Source organism: Lipotes vexillifer, unplaced genomic scaffold (genome assembly GCF_000442215.2).
Source record: "Lipotes vexillifer unplaced genomic scaffold, Lipotes_vexillifer_v1.1 scaffold163, whole genome shotgun sequence".
NCBI classification, from domain to species: domain Eukaryota; kingdom Metazoa; phylum Chordata; class Mammalia; order Artiodactyla; family Lipotidae; genus Lipotes; species Lipotes vexillifer.
The window spans coordinates 2,788,853-2,803,258 of NW_006788722.1; the positions used below are offsets into that span (position 1 = coordinate 2,788,853).

At 36.2% G+C, this 14,406-nt stretch overlaps 1 protein-coding gene across 2 annotated transcripts in view; it reads right to left on the minus strand.

The window, feature by feature from the left end:
• Window positions 1-14,406, minus strand: part of RALYL (RALY RNA binding protein like) — a 509,227-nt gene that overhangs the window by 68,210 nt on the left and 426,611 nt on the right. For both annotated transcript variants that reach the window (XM_007461736.1, XM_007461737.1), the window contains exon 7: window positions 4,667-4,839. In XM_007461736.1, coding sequence (XP_007461798.1) covers window positions 4,667-4,839 — 173 coding nt within the window. The remainder of the gene's footprint in view (window positions 1-4,666; window positions 4,840-14,406) is intronic.

Consider the following 14,406-nt stretch of genomic DNA (forward strand, 5'->3'; position numbering starts at 1 on the left):
CTACTGTGTGGTGTCCTCCAAGAGTGGAGTCTCTGTTCCCCCCATTCCTGTTAAAGTCCTGTAATCAAATCTTGGTAGCCTTCAAAGTCTTATTCTCTAGGAATTCCTCCTCCTGTTGCCAGACCCCCATGTTCCAAAGCCTGACATGGGGCTCAGAACCTTCACTCCAGTGGGTGGACTTCAGTGGTATAAGTGTTCTCCAGTTTGTGAGCCACCTACCCAGCAGTTATGGGATTTGATTTTATTGTGATTGTGCCCCTCATACCATCTCATTGTGGCTTGTCCTTTGTCTTTGGATATGGGGTATCATTTTTGGTGAGTTCCAGTGTCTTCCTGTCAATGATTGTTCAGCAGTTAGTTGTGATTCGGGTGTTCTTGCAAGAGGGAGTGAGAGCACATCCTTCTACTCTGCCATCTTGAACCAAGTCGAGTTCTTGATAGCGTTTTTGATGGAAGAAATATGACTTCCTTCTTTATTCCCATAGCAAAAATCTCATTAGTGGTCAATCAATAAATATTTGCTAATGGATTTATTCAGAAACGAGTATGGTAGCAGTTTGATAGTGTATGTATAATGTGTCAATATAGAGTTCAATTTTAAATATATTCAAGTCTTAATTGATAGGCACTAATGAAATATATAAGCATAGATTATTATAGAATCACAGATTTTTAGCTCTGGCTCGCTTCTTATAAATTATGAAGTCAAGTATATGTTTTTTTACATGAGGAAATCAGTCTTCTCTAAGGCACTAAGCTACTTGAGAAAAAGAACCATTTACTTAAACATTTCATTTTACAAATAAAGCAATAGTTTTAGTTATCTGTACAATTTTTGTAGCACCTGATTCACACACAATAGGCACCTGAACGTTAGTTGAATGGATTGCTTAATGGAAATCGATTTCACTAACTGGATATTTAGATCTAGGCAATGTATGGAGCAGCCTCCCACATGCTCCACAAGGGGTGCCACTGCTTATGGCTGTCCCATTATCACATTTTGCTGGATCTCCTTTGCTTCAGATACAAGTCTTGTTTCCCATTCATTTCAGATTTTCTTTGAGCAACTGACCGAGCACGTGGATGCCAGTTCTTCCTTTTGGTTGCTACTGTATGTGCTAAATACCTAATTATACTGTATCCTTGCTGAGTCTGTAATCATACCCACTCTTCAAGAAGAGAAGATTTGTGTTTTTACTTTCCTTTTCAGGAACCAAGGATGATTTTGTTCATGTGGTCTGGAAAAGAGAAAATAGTAGACACCAGGACAGGGAATTTTCTCTTGGCCAATCACTGGGAGGGACTCTTCTGTCTCCATTTAGACTGCAGGGCCTGAGTACTACACTCACCCTCACTCATTGTTTTCCAAGTTTTAGAAATGAAATGAGATACTAGAGACAGTATCCTTACCTCCAATTAGCTAAACCCCCAATTATAATGTTGGAGTTGAGGGAGAAAACCTGATAACTTCAGGCAGCAATAGTTTTAATCAGTTACTTTCTGTGTGTTTAGAACATAAAACAAGCACCATGGTTTGGCTTTGTTCCCTTGGCTGCATGCTCAACCCTTGCTCTTTCAGACATGGTGTTCCTGGAACACAGACTCACTCAGAGGAAAGATCACACAAAATGGATTTTAGAAATTTCTGACCTAATCTTACTATTTTGCAGATAATAAAGTTGAGGCTCAGAGAAGTTATGTTTAAGGTGAATCGATTGGATTGGATAGTGACAGATCTGGGACTAAAATGGGCCTTGCTATCTCTTTCATGCCAGCTGACTTTTCATAGCTGTCTTACTCTTGTACTTCTATCTGATATTTGGAGTGATTTCATGCACATGTAGATGAGCCATCTTGCATCTGAGCCTCTCAGTTCCTTGAATTCTTCATATGCAGTGACTTTTCTTCTGATCTCACTTCCATCCCCCCCTCCCATGGATTTTCTCATCACCTGTCACTCCTCTGAAATATCTCAGTCTCTGAGTACAACCATTGCTTTTTTCTTATTCATTTCCTTTCCTTTCCTCTGGTCCTTAATGGTATAAGGACTTCTATTCCCTTCGTGCCTCTGTTTTCTCCTTCTCAGCTCCCTTCTATGTTCCCCTCCTTCCCTGATCAACAGTGGTTCTCAAAGAGAACCCCAGGCTGGATGCATCAGCATGACTTGGGAACCCATTAGAAACGTGAATTCCCAGACACACTCAGCATACTGAATCAGAAACTCTTGGAATGGGACACAGCAATATGTGTTTTAACCATCTGGAATGGGAATTAACAAACTCCAGGTTATTCTGATGCACCTTAAAGTTTGCAAACTTCTACTCTTTAATTCTTGGTCTCTAGCCTCAGCTGGCTGTGGACACTAACCACCAATCTTTATATGTTTTCCAAATTAGTGATCTTCTATGTTTTCCATACTCACTTCTTCAAATCTTCTCCTTTCTCCTTAAATCTGTGACAATGCCAATCTCTCCTCACTCTCCAGAGATTATCACCCTCTGACTTACGGTTAATGCTTGAATTCCCTCAAGCACCTGCCACCAAATCCTCAGACTTACTACAGTTTTTTGCAATGAAAGAGTGTCCCTCTTCACGTCGAAGGCCAGCCTATACATACAACTGTGTCCTAAATCTCTTTCCCACCAGCACTGGGGACTTTCTTTCTCTTCAACAAGTTCTCTCTCTCCCCTGGCATCTTCCACCCAATTTCAATTTAAATTCATGCACTTAGGGATTTTGATTCTAAGTGTGATAAAATCACTGTAGGGTTTTAAGCAAGGGAGTAGCATTATTTGGTATACAGTTTAAAAAGATTTTTATCCTCCTTGTGTGGAAAATGGATTGAATGGGCTGAAGCAAAAAAGTCAGTTTAGCTGTAGTGGAGATGTAACTAGCTTTGGGCTATGATTTGGAGGTAGAATGTATGGGGGAAGATGGAGCAAATTGAAGGTAATCGTCGTCTTTTTGATTTTTAACAACTGTGTGGATAATGATGCTGTTTACCAGAAAGAGGAAGGCTGGAAAGTAATAAGATGGCTGGAAAAAATCAAGAATGTTTCTGGCATGTTAAGTTTCAATTGTTTATTGAACATTTATGAGGAGAGAGACATCTACTTGAGTTTAGAATTCCAGGAAGAGATGAAAAGTAGAAATATAGATTTAGGAATCTTTGGCTTATAAATAATACTCAAAGCTCTGGTGTTTGATGAAGTTACCTTGTGAAAGTGTGTAGAAAGAGAAGGTGGCCCATGACAAAGTCCTGGGCTATTCCATTATTTAGTGGGAATATGGAGGGAAAGTTTCTAGCACGGGTGAATGAGAATGAACAACTAGTATTCTGAGAAATTCTCCTAACCAGTTTTCAGCCAAATTCTGCTGACAGGTTAATTAAAATAAGAACGGAGAGGCAACCATTGGTAATGGAAACATGGAGGCTTCCAGAGATATCAACAAAAGCAGTCACAATGAGATGGTGACAGCAAAAGTCTGATTAGAATGGCTTGAGGAATTTATGTCGTTGGATTAAAGTCCTGCCTAAGGAGAAGCTGAGAAACTTGTTAGTCTTTCATTCTAGTCCCTGCTCAACAGACTCTAGATCTAAAAATAGGTACTCAAGTCCTTCAAACTGATACAGACTTTTGTAAAAATAAGGGTGGTTGTTAAAGGCTCATATCTGAAAAGTTTAAATAAAGGTACCATGCAATTTAAACAGCTGGAATGTTAAAAATCAATATAGAATTCCATAAATGAAACTAGGGATAGGTTAGTTACCATGCCAAAATAACAACCACGACAAGATCAGTTAAATAACAGTAGGTATTAAAAGAAATTGGAATTTGATATTACCTAGGATAAGTCAAGTTTAATGCAATCAGTCCATAGATACTTGAGAGCTGGCAACACACACACACATACACACATATTTGCCTTATTCTTATTAGTCAGTCCCTTTAAGATAGTATATTTAATTTCATGGCTGATAAAATATGAGGAGAAGCATTCTCATCAGCATATATTTACCAAGTCCCTGGTGTGTTTATACAGGAAAGAACATCTGGAAATGACCAGTATAATGATTACAACATTGGGGAAAACAAAACATGTAAAGAATCAAGTCTCAGTCAAATCCACAACTCATAAAAACTGGTTATCAAACAGCACAGGCACTGAAGATGATAAACTGGCTATACACCGAAGGATCATCTTAGTGAGCAGAGTGTACAAAGGGCTGTTGGCCATATAACTAATATAATTATCATCAGTGAGTGACACTACTAAATAAGAGGGGAGTCATGTATCGTCCAGTAAATGGTTGTTTTGTTACCAGGATATTATACCCACATACAGTTCATGTGTAACTGCACAAACACAAGATTCCTTTCATGATGAAGCATTTGAGAAAGAGAATCTTTCATATGAGGTTTTAAATATACCTAATCTCATATATAATATTCCTGTTCATTCATTATTCCCTCATATTTTAAATTAGCAAAAATATATTGAGCACTTATTATGTGCAAAGCACTGCCTGAGGTTGCCTTAAATATGTGCATGTAAGAAAGAAATAAGCCCCCAATAATTAATCTATATTTTAGAATGAATGAGCTGCTGACATGCTGGTACTATTACCAAAGGGTGTGGACACCAAATGTTTAGTTCCTACCAGCTCATGACCCCCATCTTCATCGAAGTCCTCCTCTATCCCATCAGTCATCTCTTCTCCATCGGCATCTGGCCCTCCTTCAGCAGGCTCCTCTGTAGAGTGATCTGCATTCTCTGACACACATTCATCTTGGATCAGCTCTATACTCTCTTCCAATTGCTTCTTCTGAGCTTCTGGTGGAGGGGGGGAAAAAGCAAATGACTACTACTTTGGGTTTCTCATGAGCCATTTGGATAAACCATGAAAAAACAGTCTATGAATGGGTAAACTCTGTACTATTAAGTGTGTGAGGAAGATAAAGTAAATTATGTTAAGGTTGAATTTATTCAGTCATGTAAATTATGTTCATATCTCTGTGTATTTACATGTAAGCATATTATTTTTTAACAGAATTAGCAAAAAAATTGGGGAATGCAGATGGTACTTGTATATAAAGAAACAAAGATTTACATAAACAGATTGATCTTTCTGGTTATATCTAGTTTTTTTCTGATAAAGATGTCTTCTCTAAGGAGAAAACACAGCAAAAAAAGAAAAGAAAAAAAAAAAAAAGAAAATCAGATAAAACATAGAATGTGTTCACTCAAGGAAGGAGGATGAAGAATGCTCTCACTGACAAGTTCAAACTTAAGTGAAGAAGACAAAAACTCACTGAGAAAAAAAGTACAAAAGCAGATATGTTGGCCATCAACAACATGTCCATGTGAACAATCCTTTGATATTTTACTCTAAATTCTGTTGGTAGATGTGGTTAACCACAAGGGTTAAGAATAAAATTCTGGTGTAAGAGAGCCCACGTTCAATGTCGAGCTTCGTCATTTACAAGATTTGCGACGCTGAAATGATAAACCCTCCTTGTGCCTCAGTTTTCTCATCCACACAATCAGGATAGAGAGATTTTAACTTTCAGGCCCTGGAGTAGTAAATCAAAGTGTTTAGTTTAGTGATTTGCAAATAGTAAGTGCTCAAGAAATGAAGCTACATTCTACATTAACAGAATTCCCTCTAATGCCAGGGTGTGTGCATTTCATTCATAGAAATGTGCCCAAATGGGAATTATGCTGACAACATAATAATTATTTCCCCTATTGGTTGGTTTTCTTCTCTTATGAAAATACCAAGAAGCACTGGGTATTGAATAAATGAGATTATCTTATGTACCTCCTTCTCTTATTCCCATGTGTACGTGACTATGTCAAAAGCTATGTGCTTTTCACACTCATTTTGATTATTATTATTTTATCAGATGATTATCCCATTATTCGAGTTTTAAAAGATGTTGCACTTTGAGTTTATTTATTTATATTTTACAGCAATAAGGATAGTTTATAGAGCCAAAATATTTTGGGGTATTCATTCTTGGTCTTTTTCGTAATGTGAGTTAAAAGGAAAATAAGCATTGTTATAAACATTTTGACTCAGCACAAATCTTCTCAAACATAACTAATATGTAAATCAATAAATGGATAAACATTATGTATAAGTAAGAAGATATCCTCTCCTATAAATTGTTTAAAATTGTAGTAATAGTTACTTATATAAATACAGGCATAACTCCAAGGAGATATTGCGGGTTCAGGGTTCAGTTCCAGACCAGTTTTTTTCTGTTCTTTGCTGTACACCTGAAACTAATACAATATTGTAAATCAACTATATTTTAATTAAAAAAAAAAAAGCTGTGATGGGCAGACTAGTGAGAGCACTGAAAATTTGGAATCCTCTGATATTAATCATGCCTTATGCTCCACCCTGTTGCCTCTGTATCGCTGATCCTGGAAGACACATGGATTTGGCTACTCTAGTTTGATCTTCCACTCTTTCTCCTAAAAGAGGTTTTTGTATTTATCACCTGACCCCCTCACTTCTAGCCGCTGTGGGTCACTACATTGGTGGTTCAAATGCCCTGACTCTCAAGTCCTGGTGTTGGTATTTTAAGAAAGAAAAAGGAATGAAGGTCTGGGATTGGATAATTATTATTCTATAAAAAATGTCCCTAATATTACAACTTTTCTTGAAGTCAAACTTTCTCAATTTTAAGTCATTGTGTTTATTCTTTTGTTATAACACACAAATGGGCTTCTGGTTAAAATTCACATTATATTGGAAATTCATTTGGTCTGGCATATCTATTTCTTCTCTAATGACTTCAGAAATATATGTTCTCTAAGAATGGTCACTTTTTGATGTTGAAAGTTATATTGTTTCTATTTTTTTTTCTCTAGAAAATCTCTGGTCCAAAAAGTGTAATGGATTTTCAGAGAATATATGTAGGACCAGATCTCGGAGTTGTGTAGTCCTCATTTGGCTTTGTGTAACAATTTGCTTCAGTTATCTTTGGAATCCAAGTTGACTTTCTTGATCTTCTTAGTTGAATACAATCCCTCCTCCTTTGATCAACCAAAACGTGGATCAGATAGTTCTGTTGTTGTCTTCTCCTTTTCTCATTAGTGTTTAAGCTTTCTTGAAACTTGAGCTATTGCCTCAAAAGGTCATTATCACACTCTAAGAGGATAATAAAGATATCAATCTTTTATAAAGTGAAAAGTGCAATATTAGTCAGTTATCAAGAAATATTTTGATGTTCTCTGTACCCCTCATTGAATGCCTTATACAGAGAAGAGATAAGGTATTAGAGAGAATATAGGATTTGAGATCCACACTTTTGCTGATTACTAGTTCTATTAACTGTAATTTTCTTTTCTAAAAGATGAGCATAAAGATGATATCTTTCAGAAGGCTACAGTATACTCAAATGAGGAAAAAGAAGTGAATGCATTTTTTAAACTATAAAGGGCACAAAAACATGTTCTCTTAAGAGGTTCTAAATAGTTCTTGAGTTGAATCTATATTGATTACTTGATTGCTATAGATAAGTTGTCCATATCAAAATAATTCATCACTACTGATCATTAAGAATCATATATTACAAAGAAAATTTTGGCTTTGATGTTGTCCCTTAATTTCTGTTTAGACAGACATAGTGTTTTAAGTTACTCTGTTTTGTGTATTAATATACAACATACCTGTAATTCCTCTGATGACCTATTTCAAAGGCAGTTGTGTATTAATATAGTTCATTGCAAAAACATCCTATAACATTCTCATTCATCCATTCATTAATTTGAAAGCTAGCTGCATGGAAGACATTATCTGGGTTGAGAAAAAAAAAGCTTAATTATAATGGCAATTGATTCATAGGAGTTTAACAGAAATACACTCAGTCTGTGCTTTAGTAATGTGGCCACCATAGATTTTTGTCATTATCTCAATGGGAAATGTTATAATCACTAAGCAGTGATAGGTTTCATGAAAAACAAAAAATCACACATGAAAGCATATCTTGTTTATAAAATTGTTGGTTCACAGTTTACCAAGCAGTTTTGATCCAGTTATTATCTTGTTGAAATAGAAAGAAACAAAGCAACTTGTTCTATTTTTATGAATAATTATCTAATTCTACTTCTATTAGAAATGAGTAGTTTATTAGTAGTTGTTAGTTTTTTAGTCTATTCTTAACTTCATAACAGTCTCTTTATCTGCATAATTCTTTTTCTACTTCTCACTTTTACTTTTTATTGTGAGTGTGTGTGTGTGTGTGTGTGTGCACACGCACACATGCATTTGTGTCTCTACTACTGAAGCTTCTTTGGGGCAGAAACCTTTTTATACGTTTTTGTATCCTTGGTGACTCAGAGGCTTACATGTAAATTAAATATTTGTTGAATATATTCATGAATTTTTGTGGAACTAAAAAAACAAAAATAAATGTCTGGGTATCAAATTCTTTTCATAGAGTCACAGTGATTTTTGAATTTGGCACCATGGTAGCAAAAATACAAATTCAAAGAAACTAAAAGAAACCTCCTTGAAACATTATACACAAGAGCCCCACACCACTAAGGCAAAATCAATCGTGGGGTATGAGAATTTCTGAAAGGAAAATTGTTCATGTTTATAACTGACAAGTCTCCAGGAGAAAAATAAATTATGAAGTCTTCAGGTGCTTGCAGGAGGAGGGCTGCCTTTGAACAGTGGCATTATTTTGAGTCTGTTGATTTTTTAAGTCGGGGGGGGCAACTACAACATTTCTTTTGTGAGAAAAGTGAGTTAGTTTTAGATTTTTCTTTTTTTTTTTTTTGCGGTACGCGGGCCTCTCACTGTTGTGGCCTCTCCCGCTGCGGAACACAGGCTAGGGACGCGCAGGCCCAGCGGCCATGGCTCAGGGGCCTAGCCGCTCCGCGGCATGTGAGATCCTCCCGGACCAGGGCACGAACCCGTGTCCCCTGCATCGGCAGGCGGACTCTCAACCATTGCGCCTCCAGGGAAGCCCCAGGGGAGTGTTTTGAATCTCTTCAGGAACCAGACAATTTTTTTTTGAGGTTTTATTTTAAATTAAAAATTATTTTTATTGAAGTATAGTTGGTTTACAATGTTGTGTTAATTACTTCTGTGCAGCAAAATTATTCAATTATATATATATTCTATTTGTAACTATTCTTTTCCGTTATGGTTTATCATAGGATATTGAGCATAGTTCTGTGTTATACTGTGGGACCTTGTGGTTTATCCATCTTATATATAAAAGCCTACATCTGCTAACTCCAGCCTCCCACTCCATCCCTTCCCCAACCCCCACCCCCTTGGCAACCACCAGTCTGTTCTCTATGTCCATGGTTCTGTTTCCATTTCCTAGATAGTTTCATTTGTGTCATATTTTAGATTCCATGTATAAGTGATATCATATAGTATTTATCTTTCTCTTTCTGACTTACTTCACTTAGTATGAGAATCTCTAGTTGCATCCGTGTTGCTGCAAATAGTGTTATTTCATTCTTTTTAATGGATGAGTAGTGTTCCATTGTATATATGTACCACATCTTCTTTATCCATTCATCTGTTGATTGACATTTATGTTGTTTCCATGTCTTGACTATTGCAACTAGTGCTGCTATGAACATAGCGGTGCATATATCTCTCTGAAATATAGTTTTGTCTGATGTATGCCCAGGAGTGGGATTGCTGGATTATATGGTAATCCTATTTTTAGTTTTCTGAAGAACTTCCATACTGTTTTCCACAGTGACTGCACCAACTTACATTCCCACCAACATGTAGGAGGGAAGAACCAGACAATTTTAAATTCAAGAATGAAGAAATTTGCTTAGTTAAAAGCACATGTTCAAACTAAACAATGGCCATCAAAGGAAATGAAGTGCAAGTGACAGATAAATACTTCTGTTTAAAGGAAAATGCCTCAGGCTTTAAAAAGCCCTGAAAGGAAAGAATTTGAAATAAAATTTTAATCTTCATATTCAAATATTTTTTTCTGTACCTCTCATTTCTATTTCATCATGTATATATGATCTAGAAGGCAAGTTAGAATTGTTGGGATTTATGTTCAAAGCATTTTTATTAAATTCACTTTGCTGTAGAGCTATTATAATTAATATAACTTTGAAAATTGGTTGAGTTGGCAATTAAGTTTTTTGACATACTGGCTTAATTGCTAGCTAATTGCTAGCTGTATTGTACTTAGCAGATGGTTGGAAAGGATGTTGATATAAAAACAGTCACATTATTCATCAGAGCCAGCTAGTAGCCTCAAACTATTGTTTTCACATTGCAGTATAAACTGTATTTTTAAAAAGTTCTACAATACCTGTGTATAATATGAATTTAACTCAATGATTCCAGTAAATGCCATTTAGAAAGATGCACTTATTATGGCTGGTGTCACTAACAATGACATAAATGAGCATTAGGAAAGGTATGCAGGAGGAATGCCTTTAGATTAACATACCAGTTACATAAGTACACTCCTGGTGAAAAAGACCTCAAAGTTGTTCACAAGAAGTATCCTTGATAGTTGCGGTGACCATAGATTCAATATAAATCACTTAAAAAATTACTGAGATACTGTGTTTATTTAAATCTCACAATAATTTTAAGGAATAGACATTATTTTACCCATTTTATAAATTTTATAACGACCTTTCCAAATTTTATGCAGGTAGTAAGTTCTGGGACTCGGTCTCTAGTAGGATGTGAACCTAGTTCTGTTTGATTCCCAAGTCTGTGGCCTTGGATGTTTTAGTAGTGTAAATCTATTTGCCCCAAGGAAGATGAATTAGGGAGGAATTAGAAGTGTGAAGAACAGCTAAAAGTTCTTAAAAAAAAATAAGGTGACTGCAATAGAGCAAGTGAGTGGGCTTGAGTATCAGCAGTACCACTGAGAAAATAGAAGGGATGGAGTAAAAAGATGCCAAAAGCCAGATTTTGCAATACTGGCTATAGTAGGAATGGAAGATGATATCAAGGTTGGCAATGTCATTGACAGGATTTATGTAATGGTGATGTGACAGAGACAGGGTGCAGAGAGAAGAGTATATTTAGAGGAGAAAGAGTTCAATTTTTAAAGACTATGATTGAGTTGTTACTAAGAAAGCCTTAACGTTTCCCCCAGCTTGACTGCACTTTTGACAGACTCCATTCTGATTATGGGTCCTGACCTCCTTTTTCTTACAGCATTTACTTTAGAAACCTTGCACCTATAAATTCTTTCTATGCCCCTTTGAGTTGTACATCTTTTATAACCAGGCATGTCTTTTCAAGACCTGGAGACTCCCCCTTTGAAATGTAATCATCAGAAAAAGATAGGACTCCTGGCTCCCAGTCTCTGTGGGCCAGTAGGAGCCTAACTTCCATAGAGTCAATCAGCAAACATGGATGGCCTCATCATATTGATCAACCTCCCTACTAACATCCTCTAATATTTTTCAGTCAGCTCACTCTTGCATTTAAAAACCCTCCTACCTTGTGTTTTGGTAGATCTGAGTTCAGTTTCCATCCCCTATTGCAATAGTTTTGACCTCTATTACAGTAGTCTTGAATGAAGTCTTCCTTGCCATTTTTAACAAGTGTCCAGTGACACTTATCTGAGGGATGGCCACTGGAACTCTCTAGGAAGCAGTTGGAAAAGTTTTGATCCATTTGCTAGAGACAACTCAATCTCTTTTTTCCCCTGTAAATTGTGCTTCTTTAAAACATTTAATTTTTGTGGTTAAATATTTCTACAAGACTTGTTAATGAAAGACAGCAGTTTTCTCTTCCCATTTGCTTACCATTTCCAGCTCTTTAAGGACTTTATACTCACTTAGCTGATTCTTTTAAATATGTGCCCTTATATTTCTAAATAGCATGTTTATATTGCTACTTCTTGATTAGTTTTATACACTATCTATTAACATCACCCTTGGGAAGCTGAGGAGTCAGTTTACTTCCCATCCTCACTTACTTCCCATCTCCCTCAAGAGTTATATTGTAAATTGTATTAGATCAGTTTTCTGTTTTTACATAAATTAAAAAATGTAAATGCATTGGGCAGCTAAGTTGCTAGTATATAATGAATAATTTGTTCTTTCCCAAACAATATTTTACTTTCTTTGGAATTAAAAATTGCCTTAGGTTGTTTGTTTTAAACTTGGTATTTGTACTAAGTACATGTACTCCTTTCTATATGCTTAAACAAACTTACCTGTCCCTCCATCAGATGTGTAAATCTCATCTCAACCAATTCACTTCCCCAACTATTAGCCACTGAATCCATTTCATGTTCTTGAAAAAGTCTCTCCCAGAACATTTGAGCAGGTCTGATCTGTACTCATTACTTTCCAGGTCTCTTTCACAGCTCATATGCTAGAATCTTCTTTATCATTATCCTGAGGATTCCCTTTGCCTTTGGATTCCCTGCTTTGGGAAAGTCATGTTATTCTGTTTCTTGGTTTAACTCCTTGTTTTGGTGAAGTATATCTTCAGTAATTATCAGAGAAAGGGTGAATTGGAGGTACATTTTTTAAGCCTTGTACATCTGAAAATATCTTCAATCTACCCTCACTTTTTAATAGTTTGGGAATTAGGTATAGAATTGTAGGTTGCAAGAGGATGTTTTCACTGCCTTCTAGCTTTTAGTGTGGCTGCTGAAAGGCCCATTGGCATTCTGATTTGTTTATATAAAAACTGTTCTCTCTCTTTTCCTCTCTGTCTCTCTGGAAGCCTGTAGGGTTTTCTCTTTACCCCCATGTTATGAAATATCAAAGTTTCATGCTTTGAAGCACATCTGTTTTCATGCCCTGTTTCAGGTACTCAGTGGATCCTTTCAATCTGGTTAACTTCTGTTCTTCAGTTTTGGTTATTTTTTCCCCCAAAAAAATTGTTTTTGGATGTCCCTTCTCTTTCTTTCTGAAACCCTGTTTTTCAGATAGTCATCCAGTAATTTTCATATCCTTCCCTTCTGATTTTCCACCTGAATTTTCTTCTGTATTGTCTGGGAGAGTTTCCCCAATTTTGTCTTTCAATCCTGTTTATTTGTGCTATTGTATGTTAATTTCTAAAAGCTCTTTTATCTGACATTTAAATACTGAGTTTTAGTCTTGTGTTCTTATTTCATGAATGCAATACCTTCCCTTTCTCTCTGAGGGTATTAATAAGTGATTTGTTATTTTAAAATTTTTTTTAATTTTAAAGTTTTATTCTTCCTGCACAATCTGTTTCCTCCAATTTTTAATTATTTTTCTCTTCTTTTTTTTTGGTATTTGCTTTTTACATTAAATGTTTTCTGTCATCTGGTGAACCTTGTCTCTTTGTATTAACAGTGGGGTATTAAAATATGGATGGGAAGCTTTGTAAGCATAAAGGGATATCATTTCTGCAGAGTGATCTTGTTGACTATTTCTTTGGGTGGCATCCATGCCAACATCTTTAAATCTTTTCTCTTCAGCTGCTCACATTTCCAACTAAAACCTCTCCTAGTGTCCTTCCAGTAGTCTGGCAGCTGAAAGGGAGAAGAATGCTTGGAATTTCTGTAGTAATTGTGTAAACTTCTGCTTTTCTTCCTGTTTTTAGCTGCTCTCAGATTTGTTTGTCTATTAGCCCTGAGATATGCTGTTTTAGCTTTTCTAGAGGAAACTTCTCAAGGCTTCTAGTGGGCCAGGGACAGTTGGGAATGCTAACACATGAATCTGTTTCTTTAACAGACTTTCAGCCATTTATACCCTCTTTTCTAGAGGAATATAATGGCTTTGATTCTGAGACTTTTGGAGTTCTGTGGTTAAAACTGGACTTATTTCTAGGATGTGATAAGTCAGGTACACTTCTCCATCTCCTGTTTAACTTCTAAAATTGTGTTCCCATTTTCTTTATGCTTAGGGATTTTCATTTTTTAAACCTGTCATTATTTTAATGCAGATTAAGGAGGGAGCAGAGCTCAATTCATGTGTTCAGTCCAACATCTGTAACCAGACACATCACCAGTCTAATACAAAGTGTAAGATAGCAATTAGGTATTCAGGACAGAACTAGTAGCCACGTTATAGGTGGCAGCAGTCAGATCATATCTGGAGCAATGTCTTCCATTCTGAGTACCACACTCTATAGTTGACAAACTATACAGTGACTAGAGAAGAGAGATGACAATCGTTCAAGATGCAAAACTAAATGACATGAGAAGCAGCTGAAGAAATTACTGATATTTATCTAGAGAAAAGAAGGTGTCAAAGATGCTTTAACTGAGATTTGAATGCAGCTAAGTTGAGCATCTATGGGCCAATTATGTTGACTATTCAAAAGTTTTGGAAGGATGAGAATACTACAGCTGTTTTATATATTTAATTGGCTGATACAACCACAAGGGATTCAATAGTAAGCTTGGTTTCAGGGGACATAAAAAGAGTAACTGAACCAAG